Source organism: Falco punctatus (assembly GCF_963210335.1).
Source record: "Falco punctatus genome assembly, chromosome: 3".
NCBI classification, from domain to species: Eukaryota; Metazoa; Chordata; class Aves; order Falconiformes; family Falconidae; genus Falco; species Falco punctatus.
Window position 1 is genome coordinate 36,789,235 of NC_137582.1, and position 19,178 is coordinate 36,808,412.

The 19,178-nt window shown below is 40.0% G+C and overlaps 1 protein-coding gene across 1 annotated transcript in view; it reads left to right on the top strand.

The window, feature by feature from the left end:
• ZNF704 (zinc finger protein 704) overlaps window positions 1-19,178 on the top strand; it is a 106,566-nt gene that overhangs the window by 19,846 nt on the left and 67,542 nt on the right. The window contains exon 2 of the mRNA XM_080380228.1: window positions 10,419-10,666. Within this exon, the coding sequence (XP_080236354.1) occupies window positions 10,419-10,666 (248 nt within the window). The remainder of the gene's footprint in view (window positions 1-10,418; window positions 10,667-19,178) is intronic.

Genomic DNA, 19,178 nt, shown 5'->3' on the forward strand with positions numbered 1-19,178 from the left:
TTCACTGCAGGGAACCTACTGCCTGGGAGGCACGCTTCCTGCTTGCATGGCCAGGCATGTACGTTGCTGCGAGAAGATGCGGTAGGTAATTGGTTTAGTTCATTTTAAACTCATTGTTTGTGAAACCAGTAATTGGGAAGTAAATTATGGCTGCCCATTCCTGGCCAGCCAAGTTGTTTTTAGCTTGGTAGAGTACCCAGGCACTCAGTGGAGAGCGTGTTTAGCAAAGCTTGAAGTGCAGCAACAGGACTGTTAAATGAAACATGAACCTGTTTTTTGCAGTTGTGATCCTCCGCTTCCCTTCTGTTTAAGGCTTTCCAAGCTAGCTTCTTAATTTTAAGATGTTTAGAGGCAATGTGTTTCTCAGGGGCTTGTTTTATTTAAAAAAAAAAAAAAGGAAAACAGGGCTGAAAGACCTGCTGAGATCCTTCCAGAGATGCCGTGGCTGGGGGCTGCCATCCACTTGAAGGCAGCTAGCCAGGTTTGCAGAATAGTGACTGCAAGTCATCCATTTGCATGCCCAGCATATACAGAATGGAGAGCACAGTGTTATTTCATAAAATTATTTGGGTTGGAAAAGACCTTTAAGATCATGAGGTCCAATCGCTAACTCAGGACTACTGAGTCTACCACTAAACCATGTCCCTAATACCACATCTACATGTTTTTTAAACACTTAATGATTCCACCACGTTCCTGGGCAGCCTGTTCCAATGCTTGACCACCCTTTCAGTGAAGAATTTTTTTCTAATATCCAATCTAAACCTCTCCTGGCACAGCTTGAGACCATTTCTTCTTGTCCTGTTGCTTGTTATCTGGGAAAAGAGACCAACCCCCATCTGCCTACAGCCTCCTGTCAGGTAGTTGCAGACAGCTATAAGGTCCCCCCTCAGCCTCCTTTTGTCCAGGCTAAACACCCCCAGTTCCCTCAGCTGCTCCTCATAAGCCTTGTGCTCCAGCCCCTCAATGTCCGTCTGTATTGTAGTGAGGGGCCCAAACATGAACACAGCATTCAGGGTGCAGCCTTGCCGATGCAGAGTACAGGGGGATGGCTGCTGCCCTAGTCCTGCTGGCCACACTATTGCAGATACAAGCCAGGATGCTGTTGGCCTTCTTGGCCACCTGGGCACACTGCTGGCCCATGTTCAGCCAGCTGTTTACCATCACCCCCAGGTCATTTTCCCCCTGGCAGCTTCCCAGCAGCTCTGCCCCAAGCCTGTAGCGCTGCCTGGGGCTGTTGTGACCCAAGTGCAGGACCTGGCACTTCTCTTTGTTGAGCCTCATATAATTGGCCTTGGCCCATCTGTCCAGCCTTTCCAGATCCGTCTGTAGACCCTTCCTATCCTCAATCAGATCAACACTCCCACCTACCTTGGTTGTCATCTGCAAACTTACTGAGGGTGCACTCAATACCCTCTTCCAGATCGTCGATGACGACATTAAACAGAACCGGCCCCAATACTGAGCCCTGGGGAACACCACTTGTGACCAGCCACCAGCTGGGTGTAACTCCATTCCCCACTCCTTTTCGGGCTCAGCCATCCAGCCAGCTTTTAACCCAGCATGGAGCGCACCCATCCAAGCCATGAGTAGCCAGTTTCTCAGGCAGGCAACATCGAGAGCCTTTCCCTCATCTGCTAGGCAGGTCATCCTGTGATAGGAGGAGATCAGGTTCATCAAGCAGGACCTGTGTTTCATAAACACATACTGGTTGGGCCTGATCCCCTAGCTGTCCTGCATGTGCCGCTCAGAATGTTCTGCTCCATGACCTTCCCCAGCAGCGAGGTCAGGCTGACATGTCTGTAGTTCCCTGGATCTTCCTTCCTGCCCTTCTTGCTGATGGGTGTCACATTGGCTAACGTCCAGTCTTCTGGGACCTCCCCAGTTAGCCAGTCCATTGATAAATGATGGAGAGTGGCTTGCAAGCTCTTCCACCAGCTCCCTTGAGTACCCCCAGGTGGATCCCATCTGGTTCCACCTATGTCTAGCGGGGCGGCAGGTGACTGTTTCCTCCTGGACTGTGGGGATTTCATTCTGCTCCTTGTCCCTGTCTTTCAGCTTCTTGGAGACTTAAACATTACAAGCAAATCTGGAAGATGCACACATTCTACAATTAGTATTAATATTTGGTAATTGTTACTAATTAGTGTCTGATTATCTTAGAAGTCATGTCCCATACTTTTCTGTAAGGAACTTCCTATGGCTGTGAATGGGATGGGAAAGGAAGCTGCCATACTTCTACATCTTGATCCCTTTGTTCATGTGGTAGAAAGAAAAAGGCTCAGGTAACTCTGAATCCTTTTTGTTTAGACCTGAAAATCATGTAGGGGAAGGGCCATGGATTCCCAGTGTTCCTCACTGTCTCCGCCTGTAATCTTGGTAACACCTCTCTGTCTAATTTTAATGACATCTATACTTCTTGTGCCAGTTAGTGCAGAATTTCAGAAGTCAGAGGTTAGTTATTGTTTCATTTTAGATACAACAGGTACCTGGATGGGTACTGAATTTCAAATGTGGGAGTGAAAGTTTCTGTCATTCATCTGGGTAGATGCTGTATAATTCAGAAACACCTTAGGCTGCTGCTGGGGTGCGTGGTTTCTGTAGATGAGTTGTATTTAGCCAGACAAGAACTGGTGTACATATGATGGTGAAAGGGTAGAAACTTCTTGCTGACTCCAGTTCTTTACTGCCTAACACCATATTGTGAATCCAGATAACAAAAATGTTTAGATTTGTATTTTAATATTTAGAAAACATATTCTGTGGATGGTTTGTATATTCAGTCAAATTGTGAAGATAGGACTTTGTCCCACCCTTGTTGAAAATTAATAATACTACATTACTATACATTAATGCATACTATATATTGTAAAGAGCACTTACAGTGACCTTAAAATGCATTATCTTCTGTATTGTTACAGAGGAACAGCAGTTTACAAATGCTTAGAGTGATTAGATTGACATGGTTTATGTGTAATGAGCAACCACTGGTAAAGTGAGTAATTAAATGCAAAGTATACTCGAAAATGTAATAATACATTGAAATTCATGGCAGATTATTTCCAAGCATCATTATGAGAATTTGTCTTTTCTCTTTGTCTTCCAGTATGAATAGAGATTTCTGGTGAAATTCAATGCATTCTTCCCTTTCAGAGAGGATGCTGTTTTGGGATGGCAAAAATTAGAGTCTTTTTACATAAAAATCTCTATTACAGGAACTTGAACTGGAAGTACTGTACAAAGCAGTATGACTAAACCAAAACCTTTGTCCTTCTGGGTTTTAATTTAAATATTTTTTTACTTGCATGGTGTTACCTTGGTAGTAAGTTTGGTGTTTCTCATTGCTGATTGTTGTATTTTGCTGTGAATTTACTCCCAATTTCTTTCTTGTTCAGAAAAGTAGTGGCTTATCCTTGTCCCTAGAGCATAGCCTAGCTGTTCAGGCTGGCCTGAAAACAGTCTTGCAGTTACTGAGCTCATGTTTTGGCTGAACTTTTAAAATGTATATCATGTTAAATATATCCATTTCATTATTGTTTTCCATTAATATACTAAGCTGAAATATATTGATTCCTTCTTTCACTTTGCTCATTGAGCTGCCTATTTGTTCTGTAGCGGATAAAAAATGTTGCCAAAGCCTTGTTTAAAAAAAAAAATCCTGTGACTTTTGTCTTCTTACCAGATGGAACTTTTATTGGCTGTCCCTAACACTTGGCATGCTTACATCTATTCCAGAAAACAGAAAGAGATGGTCACAAAGTCAGAATGAAAAAACTGTTTATAAAAAACAAGAGTTATACATCAGGTTGGCTGGTGCTAAACTGTCTTGTAGCTGTTGGTGGGTTTTAATTGATGTTTAATCAAAAGAGCTTTGTGATAGAATTAGACCAACTGATTACATAGTAGATCAGGATGAGGATTTTTGATTTCCATCTTAACTGTGTTCTTTTTAACAGCTATATAGTGTTAATATTGTACATAAGGCTAGGATTCACAATTAAGTTAAAATTATTTATCTATTGACAGTGCAAATATATCCAGAATTGGAGCGTTGTGTTGGGTGACTGTTGTGGTGGTGGTGGGTTTTTTTAATGTGTATTTTAATTAGCATGTTCCCCCCTCTCCTGCCTCCCCCCAACCTGGAAAGCAGCCAGTGTGGCTTGTGAGTGGTCTTGGTTTTGGAATGAAGTGACACTGGGGTTAAGTCCAGTTATGGTAGCCTGCAGCTGAAGTAAAGGAAGTATAGCTTTACAAGTTAAGGGAGAAAAGGAAGTTTGTACAAAAATGGGAACATAGCAGTGGCATCAGAATTATTAAGATAAAGTGGGGGTTTTTAAGCAGCTAGTTTTCCGAAGTTTATTCCTGCTGGTGTTTGGGTTTTTTAAATAGGGAGTTTTGGATGCAGTCAGCTTTTGTACAGATACTTCCTTCCACCCTCGTAAAATATTTTTAGTGGGTTTAGAGGTACTTTTATTGCTGCTGTTGTAGAATGAGCTTTTCATCTATGAACAAAGTATAATAGTACAAAATAGGCCATAGTTGCAAGATTAATTTATCCAGGCCTCTAGGATTCAAACTGCATGGAGGGGACTTGCTCAGATATCTAAGTCCTTCCAGAATCCCAGTAGACAATGTGAGCAGAAATAGGAGTTAGCCAGTGGCCCCCAGAAGATCAGGGGAGCCTGCTGGGCTCACTGCCGTCCTGCCCAAGAGCATGACACAAGCCTCGCCTGTTTGCTTACCTGCTTCTTGGCAGGCAGATGCCATCACATGTATGGCCAGATCTTCCTCACCTGCTGTAAATCAGCATAGCTTCACTGGAGATGCTGGGTTGAGTCACAGGGTTGGAGGCAGTTCTGCTTCAGTCGCAGCGACGCTCTGTGCTGGGCAGCTGCTCTTTGCTTGTGTACTTCCATCACATCCACTGCCCGACTTCTCATCGGTAAACCAGCCCCTGAGTTGTTTATAAAACAGTCAGCAAAGTAGGCAAGGTATGTGGCATGGCAATTCTTTCAGGTTTTTTTTCTGTTGCCATCTGTCTGTGTAGACCCTCACAAAGCCTGTTAAAAATGAGATCTGTGTTCCTGGTGTGCCCACCTGGATCCACAGGTGCTGCACAAAAATATAGGGAATATGAAAGAACATAGGTGGGATTCAGTTTTTACATTTGAAGGCACATTTTTATGCATTAGGGTCACATACAGGTAAATGATGTTAATATTCTTGAGAGTTTAATACTTTCCATTGTATAGGAAACAGACATCTTAATGCCTGTTAAACGCTAGCAAACTGCTTAAAAATAAGTAATTTCAGTTTTTAAGCACCAGAAGCAAGAGAAGATGCTAAAGCCCAGTCAGGTTGTACTCAAGAGATGACATATATAGTCTGTCAAACATAAGTCTATGCATTTACATATAAATGTGATAGGTCTATCTATTCTAGAGTTTGCTGATTTTTGACTAGGTCGTTCAATACTTGAGCTGTCTGATCAATAATTTTTCTGCCATTCAGGGCAAAATTCAAGATGAAATTCCAACTGAAATTGGAGAAGACTGAAGTTTGACTGCAGTGTGAGCATCTTAACAGGATGTGGTTTTGGGCATAACAAGAATTGACTGCAGATAAGTTAAGGCCTAAGCTGTTGAAAAACTGCAGTCTGCACATCCTCTATAGAAAGAATTATTCCTCTGAATTCCTCAAAATTTGCACTGATGTTAAGCATGCTTTAATTTGGGCAAGACTTCCATTGCAATGCATGGTCTTGATTGGGCCATGTGGAGTTGAGAATTAGCAACTTGGTTATGACAAGATGCCACCAAATACACAAGTTTCTATAGGCAGGTTAAGATGGCTTTTGCAATGAAAAATTATTAATATACTGCTGAAAATATTAACTGTGGTAATAATTTAGCTGTTGCATGGAGTATTAAACTTCATCACTTTAATAATAATAATAATAATAATAATGAATCAAACAAGAGCTTTGGCTTGAAAGTAAACCCCTCAACCTAAATATATACCATTGCCTTGACAACTTCAAAACAGAAATTAAAACACTTTGCTTTTTTTGTTTAATAGTTTATGCTTGGAAACAAAAGCAAGATACTGATTCTAGTTTTTGCAGGAAGGCTACCAAACTCTCTGGTTTAAGTGGCACCTGTCTTGGTCCGCCAGAGTAGGGCTGCCACAGCACCGTGCTGCTGCGCTCGGCAAGTTAAAATACTGAAAAATCAGCAAGGAAAGAACATTCTGTGACCCATCTCATGCCTTTGAAGAAGTTTGTGGAAATGGTTGTGTTATTAGGTGCTGAAAACTCAGAGGAGAGTTAATGGGAAGACCAGTGCTTGCTGCAAGGCAGTGGAAGGAGTAAAGCGAGACCAGACCCCAACTGTGGGGCTGTGCAAAGAGCTGACTTTCGTGAGGAAGGTGTACGTAGTACTGATCTGTCACTTCCAAGCAGTGGCACATCAAAAGTTTCCCTTGCCCAGTGGTGATGGGAGGGGAGTTGCCAAAGGCAGGTAAGGGTAACTGCAGACAGAAGCAAAGCTATTCTTTAAAATTTGCATTAATAAAATTATAACTCCTGTTTCAGTGACTAAACTTCCAAGTGATGTTGGTTGCCTGAGGCCAGGCTGCAAAGGACTTGGTTGAAATTACGCTGAAGGTGGCTCATGGCTTAAGGGTGAAAATATGCAATGAGTTGCATGGAAAAAGTTAGCCTATTACAAAATGGCTTGTATGAATGATAATTAATCAAGTGTATGGAAAAAAAGTTTAAGTTTTTATCAGCAGTTAGTACTGGAGGCAGTAAAGTGGCAACTAACAGAGGTATGATGACAAGGAAGGGCAAACCATTAGGGAGCGATGTAATCATGGAGTTTGAGACCAGCTAAGGAGAGGGAAATACAAAGTATTGGAAGTAAGCTGAAATAAATTGAGTTTATGGTGTTAACATCTGGCCAGCTGCAAGGCCGGCTGGGTCTGCTTGGACTAGACCTTCCATGAATTTTTTGCCGAAATGTGTTATGGACTTAGAGGACCACCACAAGTCTCAAAGTGGTTAAAAGAAAAAAAGAAAAAAAAGCATCTATGGGGGGTGGGGGGGAAAGTTCCTGATAAGATATGACAAAAAAGTTAACCTATCTGGAAAGATATATTGGAAATTGTTCTTGATATCTCCAAAATGCGAGAGATGGTGAAGCAGAGCTTTAAAACAGGGGTGTCCTGGTGGTTAATCAATGTGTTTGGCACAAAGCAAGGAACCTACTAAGTGGAGTGACTGTGGCCCTCTGCACTCCTGACATCGATGGCTGCCTGTGTAAGTGGTTGGATTTCCAGCAAAAGACCCTGTACCCTTCCAGATAGGGCAGGTGTATCAAGTGGAAATGGCTGCCATAGACATGGATCAATTAAAGCAGAAAAAACTGCCTGTGGAGCAGGAGAAAGCTACCAGAGAGTGGCCACCAAGGGAAATTCTTGGCTTTCCCTCATGACCACCTGCTTTTAAAGCAGAAAAGGTTCTTTTTCTGCAGTTGATCTCAAGGGAACATTTAGGAGGTTAATATTTCCAAACATCTGTTGAAAACTGAAGGAGAGGAGAAAGAGAGTTGGTCTAAGCATTGGATTTGGTCTTCTGCTGTTTCTGGTCATTTAGCCAAAGGACCTGAACTGCTTGGCAGCAGGTCTGCAACTTGAGCACTTGCTTGTATGTTTTTTGTCAGTCCTCACTTCCATATGCTTGCATGGGGTCAGCTATTAATTATGGCATGTCAACATGTAAAAACTAAGTTGTTATTTGAATATATTTGAAGTGGATGTGAATAATTTTGATATCTATGAATAGATTATCTGGTATCACAGTAAAAGTATTCTGCTTTTTAAGTTTTAGGGTTTATTTGTACAGCTGTAGTCTGAGTCTGCAACCTTTTTTATTGTAACTGTTTAGGTCTGTAAAGAAACTTAATCATGTACGGCACACTATGCTTGCTGAAATGGAGTAAAATATTACAGTTCCATAAATCAATGATTTTTTTCTTTGTTAAAATCAAGGATTTATTGGGTTACAAAAAATTAAAGCCATCCTGATGAATACCATGTTCAGTCTGGTATTGGAGAGTAGGGAAGGAGGGAGGTTGCATCTCTCCTGTGCTCTTCGTGCTTTCTTTAAAGGCTGTGCAGAGCAAGGAGGAGGGTGCTGGGTCCTGCCTCGTACATGTGCACGCCAGCACTCTGCTGTGCACAGTGGGTGTAACTGCTCTCGCCCTGCACAGCACTGTCCTCTGCACCGGATGAGGTGGAAATCTTGGGGAGGAAGGAAAAGGTATGTGGTCATGCAATGGAAGACCATATGGCAATGGAAAGGATGAAATTCAAGTCTTACATATACACCTGTGTTTGGCATTATATAATTTCTAGCAGCTGGATATAGGAACTTGGCTGTTTTCAGACTTTTTAAAAATTATTTTTATTTGCTTTAGTGCATCACTTCTGCGTCAATGTTGGTGAAAATTGAAGGCAACTCAGTATCTGTTGAGATCCTCACTCAATAAAAAGCTTATTGTAAATCTAAGGGTTTTTTTTTTAAATATCATTAAATCAGAATTAAATTTATGTTGTTTATATGTCTTGTCTTAATTCTTTGTGATCACATGCTGACTGTTTTGTCTTCCAGGAAGATTTTTTTGGTAATGTGTCATCTGTTTGTGTGTGAAGAAGTGTAAAATGACTAATTCTTTCTACTATTTACATTCATAAAGTAACAATTCTAGTTTTGTTCTTGAAACAACTGCTAAAAGAAGCCCTTCCATGGGAACAGTAGAATAAGACAATTAAGTAATCTGTTCTAAATATTTATGTGTTAGCAATGTTGCATATTTTACTGGACAAAGCAAAATTACCTTGGCAAGATTGTCTTTCCTGTGAACTTAAGATTGCTTGAATCCTTTTTTATATCTGCTGAGGTATGAAAGCTATAGACAGGAAGATCTGTGAAGAGAGGAATATATTTTTTATAGATTTTTATGCATAAATATATGCACACATACATTGATGTAAATTTTTTTGGACGATGAAAAGGAGAAGTGAGGGAAGAATTTACATAAGATTTTCAGTTTCTTGGTGCTGTTGTTATCAGAGGGTGACGCATTGTAGATTTCTCCACTGTAAAGTTCAGGAGTAATTTACAAGCATCTAAAAATCCAGTTACCAAGTCCTAGATGGTGTCTGGATTTCTCCGAGGTGGTGTGGAAGTACCTCTACTCAAGGTGGGACAAGCGGCCGTTTTGCTGGGCTATATTTTGCCTGGCTGCTTGGGTTGGGTGCAAGGGTTGCCTCCCTGGTGCATCTTCTGGACTTTTTGGCAAGTTCACAGTTAAAGCTGCTCATCTGAAAAGCACAGATAACTTGAAATAAACCATTAGCAGATGCTCCTGGTAGGCAGGGACCTGAGGAACCTTATCAGGCTGAGGGGCTGGAGGAGCTTGGCCAGATGTGTGGCAGAACGAGAGGCTCTCAACAGCCTGTGAGGTAGGTCTGCCTTGTGAAGCTGAGGAAGCACGGCCGGTGAGAGAGTGGCGTTTCAGAAGGAAATCTAGGTCCTGAGCTTTGTTTTTCTTGCTTAGAAGATGGAGTGGCTTGGTTCCGTTGGCTTTCCCTGCTCTTCACTGCAACCCTGCAATCATTTGCTGTATAAACACCAACACATTGTATTCCAGAGAGGTAGTTTATAAGATACTTATTTGCTTAGGGAGTCGTTGCTTATGGGAAGCAGCAGACCTAAAGATCTGGGAAGTGCTGGCAGCCAAAGGGACAGCCTGACATTGCTCCTGTGTGTGGCCGTGCTTCTTATTGCTTGATGGGCTCCTCACAGAGATCCTGCTGGTATCGCTTGCTCCCCTTTGCCTTCTAGCAGCTGAGTTGGATCATAGTGAATTATTATTATTCTGCTCCTGGAGAAACCATCATTTACAAATACAGCTGTTAAAGAATCCAGTAAGTTGTTGTCAGAAGCGCTTCAATTTCTTGGTTGCCTTTTATTTGGATAAATTCTGACTTCTCACCTGGAATTTTAGGAGGAGGACAACTAGGATTTCTTTTAATAATTATGCAGTGCAGATGTGTGTGTGTACATTAAATATATGTTGTACAGACTGCAGTTTCCGATATTCCAATTTAAATATGTTTTTGATTTAACATTAAGAGGTAACTGCTTTATCAAATGGACAAGAATTGCTTATTTTCTCCAACACTGTTGAGAAATTAATGGCAGTTTCAGAATTTTTGAAGGGCAAAGAAATGGTATTCTCTGATTCAAAGAACTAATTAGAAATAAATGCCTGTGGGTATTGGGTTCCCCCCCTCCCCTCCCCCCATTTTAGGAGAATTAGAGGAAAATTGAATAATTGCTTTCAATTTTACAGGCAGCCAGCATCAAGCGTGAAATGACCTTCCCTGCATTTCAACAGGAGGATGTAAAAAGTGACATCAGTCAAAAACTGCCAGACCAACAGTTTCTCCTGTTCACCACAAAGGAGGAAGATTTAAAAACAGCAGAGACCAAAAAACCAAACAGAGCTCATGAGTATGAAAAGGAAAACACTCGTTCGGTTTGCCTTCTGGAACAGAAGCGCAAGGTTGTTTCTTCAAATATTGATGTGCCTCCAGCAAGGTAAGGAGAGTTGGTGTTTTTTGTTGTGTTTTGTTTTAAGCCTTTTTTTCTTTTTTCTTCTTCCCATTTTTTATTTATTTATTTTTAATAGTATATTAGAGGCAAGTTTGGTAAGCAATACTATGAACTACTAAGACTAGTAGTATTCATCTCCTGGCAGTCCAAAGTTAATCAGAACTCCAGTATTTGAGAGATCTGCTAGAAAATTGAAAACAATAGTAGCAGAAACTGAGACCATCTGCAGCGTACCACTTTGTACTGCTTTTGCAATGTTAATGCTTTTAGAACGTGCTGCAACTGAGGTACTCTCAGAAGAGGACCTGTCTTAATACAAAGAGATTGTTGACCCAGCTTTACCCCAAGAAGTAATCTTCTGAATTATACACATAATCATCTTATCTGCTAGCAACTTTTTGTAATTTTTTAAATTTTTGTTTTATTTTTTACTGCCATACCTGCAGCCACATTATACTCATGGGAGTGTGCAGTGGCTTACGCTGCATAGTGAGGTTGTAGTATTTTATGTTCTGTTACATCCCTGTATAGGTACACAGCTGGGTCATGTGCTCTATGAAATGAATTAACAGAAAAAAGTGGTGAGGGAAGGCCAATGCTGGGAAATCAAATTTATATAAAATGGAGATTTGAGGATTTGGTATTGCTTTTTAATTTGTTATTCCTAGAGGATCTGTTGTGAGTGCACATAAGTGTTTGTCTTAAGCATTCGCATCTGCACAGTTACACTTCAAACTAATTTTGAAAAAAATAATTGTTCTTTAATCTGCGACTTGACATTATGTCACAGCAGGAAATTGAAGGATTATTTCTGAGGTTTTTTTTTTCTTCTTGATATTTAAGTGAAATGATAGTAAGAGAAGGAGAAACTGAGAATTTCATACTGATTAGTGATTTAAAGAGAAGGGGCTTCAAAATACAGAGTCTAGAACCTTGGACTTTGGGAAAGGGCATCGCTGCTTTGAGAGAGAAAGGGAATGATTCCTCTAGGAAATACATTAGTATAAAAGAAAAACACCCAGTAATGCTGAACAGACTCACTTCTATCAATGGTGAAAAACTGACAACAAATTTGGTATTCTGTGTTGCCAGATGAAAAGTGTTTTTTCTTTTTGTTGTTCATGATTTTCTGTTGCCATCAGTCTATCTGCAAATGTATTTTCTTAATCTGCCTGGTAAATTCACTTGCACATAATATTCCGTGAAACACCTTCCAAGTTTATAGTGCCACTTAAAAAAATATGTAGTAAAACTGGATGTTTTGTTTGTTACTGGTTTGTTTTCTTTATAATAACCAACATAACCAGCAGGTTCTGCCATATCATCCAGAACAGGATGACGATTGTTTTCCTTTGTCTCTCATAGATGACACTTGTGAAAACCACAAAGTTCGCGAGCATTTTGACAGGTTGGGTTTTTTTCCCCCCATATATACCTAGTAAAAAGCTGTGCATTAAAATCTTGCAAATGTTAGGATACTTACTTGAGATTTTCACCAGTAAGCAACCCTGTAATAGCTGAGTGCCCTTCTTGTTCACTCTTATGTGTCTCAAAGCAAATAGGATCATCAGAAAATTCAGGTCAGCAGAGACCTCAGGAAGTCACCTAGTCCAACCTCCTGTTCAAACCATATGTTAACATTTCCATTTTACAATGCAGACAGCTAAGGTGAAGGTTTCAAGTGCCTTTTTGTGTTGCTTCATGCAGATAATCTACTTGAAGAAGTAGTCAAGCTCCCTTTTTCTGTAGCTGCAAAATCATCCTTCCTTGGAGGGATGGATATTTTTTCCCAAAAAAGGTGGAAAAGAGGATGAATAAACATCTTCAATACCTTCTTAAGACTAATTGTGACACCACTTGTTGAGCACAAGATACTTAAGAAGATAGGAAATAAGTTCATGTGTGAAGGTGTCTTCTAAAATTGTTCTTTTTTTCTGTATTTTGTTGGGAAACACAGAATTGATCGTATTAGATTGTCGCGTGTTTTCAGACATGCGGGTTTAGTGCTGCGTTAGCAGAATTTGAGAATGAAGTAGAAAACAAACCTGGAGTTTAAATTCAATAGCCTCATAAACATCTTGGCCAGTCTTGCTACAGTTCTGCAGACAAGCTTAAGTTTCATTTTTAATGTGAGGTGAATTACTGGGCCACAATGGACTAAAACCTTTGCTTGGAGATTCTCATAAATCCTTGTTGTTGTAATGGAGGGAATGCCCAGTCTCTCTTCCTCTTCAGCACAGTTTGATCTCTTTAAGTCATATTCTCTGAAAGGTAAGAGTCCACACATTTGACAGTCTCCTGCCTCTTTATAAACCCCTTCCAGTCTTCTGTCTAGGACTGCACTGATGGAGTTGCATGTTCCCCAGAGGTGAATTACTCCTCCCGTTACCTCCTGGCAGGACCTGTTGAATTGACTGTCCTCTCCTCTGATGAGAACATCCATCCACCTTTGCAGTTTTATTGTATCCATTTGCGGAAAGTCATCTTGAATTAATCAGATGATGTTTACAAAAGCATGGGAGAAATAAGGTGTTTAATATGTTCAGTTTCTTATTGCTACATACGTCCTCCTTGCAAAAAAACTTCCAGCTATGGTTTTGACATAGAAAAATGCTATGGAAATTAAGCTTGCTATTTATTTAGTTTGAAAACCTTAGTGGAAATGACATGGTTACCCACCTCACTTCAGATGCTAAAGTAAAGGGTAATGATAAATTTTGCAGTATCTCACTAAACCCAGGACAATATGCAAGTGATTTTGAGACAGAAGTTTACCATACTGCAGAATCCTTATTAACAAGGGCATATGAGTATCTCCATAAGAGCTCTGTTGTGTCTGCAAAAGAGCTGGTAACATGGATAAGTATACTTCACCTCGACCACAAAATGAAACAAGATCCATCCCATTTTATACGTTTTTAGGGATCTTAGTGAATAAGAATGAAGGTCTTTGTCAGGCAGTATCCAAAATACTTAACGATTCAGAAAACACTGGCATAATAAATGTTGCTTCTGAGGCAGTCAGCCACAGGGCTTTCATTATCACTTATAGACTATGAAATTTTAGAAGTGTGAAAATATCTTGACTGAGTCCCTGGTGTTTCAGGTGATAGGTGGTCAGGTGGCGCTGAAATTACAGTAGATGGAACTGTAGAGCAGGGACAGGCTGGTGGCTGTCTTAGGTGTGTGCACAGGAGAATGAGAAACTAATGGAAAACAATGATGCTTTAGAGTTTTGTTTTTCAATGATATCTGGAGAGAAGGGGCAGATCCATACTAATTGAGAGCCCGACAGTTACGCACTTGTCCGGAGCATGGAAGGTGTGGGTTCATGTTCTTTTGCATTTGGAGCAAGGACCTGAACTGGGGTCTTCAGTGTACAAAGGAGGTTGTCTTTACCATCAAAGTCCTGACATATTCAAGGTGCTTCATGGGGCAGCTCTTTAAAGTAATAATGTGAGGCTAAATGTGGCAGATCTGAACTCAATATTTTATTGCATGTAGAATATTTTTAGTATTGACATTAAATCCAATTTTAAAGTTAATTGTTTACATTTTCTATTTCATCTTGCAAAAATACTGCAGACTTTTCTCTCTGTTACGTGCTTAGAGACCATGACTTTTTCTTGCTGAATTTAAAAAAAAAATGTTTTGGAATGCAAAAATGGAATGGGAGATGAATAACATCAAGTCTTTCCCTTTTCAGATTTCTCTATTTGGTCATTTTAAACAAAATTTATATGATTTAAATAGCTTTCCTACTTCTGAAACTCATATAAGCATAAATGAAACTGCTCAGCTTGAATAGATGAATTATTTAGTATAATAAGGAAATTTGAATTCCTTATTTCCCCTTTAAAGTTTAAATCTATTGGTCGTTTTGGTGCATGAAGGACTGCGGTCTTGGAGGAAGGGGTCTGACCACTGGACTATAAACTGCAATTATCTCAGAGAATTGAGATGTTCTCTGTACAACAGAGGAGAATTCGCTTTAGATTGACTTCCAGTTCAAACATGAGTGATCAAACACAGCCCAGATCGCTAGGATCTGGGTAGTGAAAGGTCATTTTCTAAACAGAGAGTGGTGTCACTGAGGGACTAATTGTCTTGTCTTGTGGGCAGAAGCAAGCACAGATCTACCAGTGTTTCAGGCAGTTACATCTCTATAGGTCAAATGTAATCAAAGATGATATCCCTGGTAGGCAGCAGTGTGGGATTTAACGGAGCCTTTTTGCTTATTTGTATTTTCATCAATTTTTATCATAATGCACACTTCTTCCCAAAGCAAGTCAACGAGGAAGATATGAAGCAGCCCAGGCTGCTGATACAGCGGTTGTGAGTCATGATGTAGGGAACCAGTGCAGGTGACACAGTGGAGAATGGCTTCTGCACCTCAGAGGATGAGGATGGAAGGGTGGGGAATGGAGAGCAAGGGGTGAAGTTTCCTTTTTTTGAGTAAAGTGTGAGAATAAATGTCTGGACATGGTGATGGTGTTAAAAGTCCTTCTAGACAGAAATGTTTTGACCAGCTGTAGCTGGAAACCCTTCAAAACTTCTATGCATTAGTGTCAGAAGTGGTATCCTTTCAGGTGTCTCAGGAAGGAGTAGCTGGAAAAATCCAAAAGGTTAAGAGAATTAAAGAAGGAACTAGGCAGGCATTGCTCCTACCCCTCTGATGGGTGGGAGTGTTTGATTAGTTTTGCTTTTGTTAACCTTTTGCTAGATGATCTCAAAATATTGTGGAATTTGTATTATCCCCTGGCCACATCATTCTCCTTTCCCCAGTCCTCCTGTACCCTATATTCCCTGAAAAAAAGAAAGAAATAAAAGCTTTCAAACTGCCTAACTTTTTCTGTATCAAGTTTGTGCTCTTAAAGGGCAAGCCAAAGCTAAACCTCAGCTGCTTAAGCACTTCATATAGTGTGAAAATAGCTATTGTGCAATAAAGCCTTCTGGTTCCTGGGCTCATCTGGTTCACTGCTATGAAGCACTGACTTTTGCCATAACAATAATATATTGGATTTTGCTGTCTTCTGTTGCTTTAATATAAAAAAAAAATTGCTCAATACTGTGAAATTACTTTTTATTCATGTACCTGTACTTCACTTACTAATTAGTTTATAATTTAATGGAAGAATATATGAAATAATTGAAAGAAAGTAAATATCTCTAGGAATTCTCTCCCCCATTGTTTCTTTAGGTGCTTCTAGAATAGCTACAGAAACTGGGGCAAAATGAATTGCAGCCATGTTTTCTGACCATCATTTTAAAGAAACAGTATAGGCAGTAGTGCATTTTCATCACTAAATTATTTTCTTGCCTGGTCTCTCCAGGAACATAACTCTGGGCGGCTTTCTGATTAGAGAGTACATTGCTGATCTGTAAGGCCTGCTGGGCATGATTGATTATGCACCATGCATTGCAATGGAAGCATTTGCATATTTTCGTTGCCCAAACTCTCCAGGAGCCTGACTTCAAGATCAAAAGCAGTATCTGCTTAAGGATGTTATCCTCACTTGGAGGTCTTCCCAATCTGCTTGCAGAGGGAAGAACCTGACAATCAAGTTATGCTTTTGTGTTTATCCAGAGGTGGTGCTTATTCAGAGGTTATCTTCTGTTACTCTTCTCCATCTGTTTTAGAAGGCTCCTCAGTTCTTCTTAGGGGAGGTCCTTTTCTGTATCTCCCACAATTTTGACGGAGGGGATTGATGGGGCAATTTCAGAGGGCATCAGCTGTTTGTTGGATGCTGAGGCTTTTCAGTCAAATTTGATGAAAACAAAAGGCCAAGAAACCAGGCTGAGCTTCAGATTTACTGACTGTAGCTCTGTGAGCTTTCGAGCTCTTTAGCTCTCCTTCTACCAGAAAAGCACTTCATTGAGGTGTGAGGTTTTTTCACCATACTGTAGGTTGAGCACTCCCATTTCTTAAGGTTCATTTTCTGTGCATCCATGATAGTTGGAAACAGTTGTTTTTCATGTAATGAGAATTACTGCCAGAGTCATTCCCATATTTCAGGGCTTCTGTAAAAATGTTGGTAGTTGGCAATACCATGTGTTAAAAAGCAGCTTCTCCAAATACCCATGCAGGCTAGTTATTGAAGTAGTAATTTGTTGCTTTGTTTTGCTAGACCTCTGTAGTTAAATATGTGTGCAGCTTGATTGGATTTCACCCAAGCAGTCATTAGAGCTTGATTATGTTTAATATTGATGGTAAACTACTTGTCATCATCTGCTGCAAAAAGGTGTGGTACCTTCTAGGATCCATTAATAGGAAAAAGAAGTTTATCCAGAAAGCAATCAGAATCAGCCTGTTAGCACTTTTTGAAGTAAAAAACTATATATTTCTTGATGCTGTTTTCTAATACTACATTTTCTTTGTGTTCTAGAAGGACTGTATATATGCTTTAAGCTCTAGGATGCCTTTGATCTGCCAGCAGCATGCAAAAGCAGTGTAGCAGAAACTTGTTTGAAAAGCATAAATAGCAAATAAAACCTCTGCAGGTAGCTAATGCAGAGCCAAACCAGAACTCCAAAAGTCACTGCGCTCATTTAACCGGAATGTCATCTTCCAGATTACTTGCCTGGGTGTGCGTAGTGTTTGTTGCCATGATAGCTGAACCAGCTTCTCACGATGCTGAGACATATGACAGTATTCGTGACGCCTTGCAAACTGTTGGAAAATCACTTTTCGAGTGGTGAGATGGATCAAGTCTTAAGGGTGCTGGGGAACAGAGGGCACGGTTAGTAGGGCTGTCCCATTCAAAGGGTGGCTGACCGTAGGGCTGCTTGAGCTTGCTATAAATAAGATGATTGCACATCTGGGTGGTACAGACTCGGGCATTAGCATTCAGCAGTCCCCACTGCCAGAGAGTCACAGTCATGCGTTGGATAGGATCATTTGTTGAAAAAGGTGTAACGTCCCCAGCTGATTGTGTTCACTCAGTTGGCAGCTTGTAGAGGCACCAGTTATATGACTAGCACAATTTATTCTTTTGTCATCCGCCTTAGGTAGGCTGTCTGGCCTATCCAGCAGGGTTTTGGCAACATAATATTCTTGTTAAAAGTGTGAATTTTGGATGAGTTAACATTACTCTTGAGGTATTTTTTTTTTCCCCAGTAATGTTCAAAGCAGAGAGAACATTAATCTCATGAATAAAACAAAGTGCTTTTTATGTTCTTTACTCGTAATGTTTTGCATTTGATAGTGATTTTCACACAATTTGGCATAATGGCAGCTACGTGTGGTTGTGGTCTTTGAGCCTGATTTACTATGCTTGATCCTGTGAGAGCTGAATGTGGTTTAAGAGTGATGGCTCTAGCAAGAATACAGATAAAGCTTACTTCTCATGAATAAGTGGCTTCCTGTTTGGTGGGGCTTTTTGTAGCAACTGATCATCACACAGACGTCTCTTAGTACATTGTTCCTGGGTCTCCATAATTTTCAGCTTTAACCCTGTCTTCTGATGTGTGCATTAGTATTAATATTAAGAGAGTGAACTTCTAATACCAGCTGGTGCCTTCAGCCATCTGGAGTTTTGGCCAATGTTATTGTCTGTTTTTTTAACTGTGGACTTGCAATGCTATTCCCAGGACATGAAATTTCAGTGAAAAATAAAAGCATGAAAATCTGATTATGCTATTAAATGTGGTGATGTTAAGTTGTCCTATTGCCTGACGTTGGATTCTGTAATTAGTTTAGGTGATTATTATTTTCAAAAGAAAATTTTGCTTGTGCATGTATACATATATATACACATACATATAAATAAGTTTTCCATTTCTCTACAAAGCCCCTTATTCAAAACACTGCTGAGAAAGATTTGTCTTCATCTATAGAAGTATAACAACTTCTCTTTAAAATCTTCTTTCACTGGTAGCCAAGACAAAAGGCTAAATACTTTTATCTGTGATGGAAGTTGCCAATGGACAGTGATCTCATTACCAAGCAAATTTCAATGAATTCCTCCAATGTGGTACAGAGGAAAAATGTGTCCTTAATCTGCAGCGACCGTTAGGCACTGGTTCTTGAAGAGCTGTATTCAGTCAGTATTGCTGCTTTATCTATTAGCCATTGATGTGAATGCATGACTTGTTCTCAGCTCTTCAGTTCCCTTAAAAAATGGAGTGTAATTTCAAAACACTCTTCAACAGCAGGCAATATTCAATAAGAGTAATTTCTTTGTGGTTTGTGTTAGCTGTGGCACAAAATTCCTCTTGAAATGCCATCTGTGCTGAGAAAAAGAAAAAAGTGAATGGGTACATCGTTTATAACTTGTGTATCTGTGAAACGTGCAACAATGGGCTACCATGTATGTGGTTATATTGGTTATATACATCATAGCTGTGTTAATAGCTATAATTTTATTTAAATGCAATAAAATTAAAATATTTTCATTTATACAGTGGTATTCAACGTTGTATTGTTGAGGTCAGCAAAGACAAGAAGCTTGCCTTTCTGAGATAAGTTGTATCAGTGATTGTTATTTGTAAAATATTT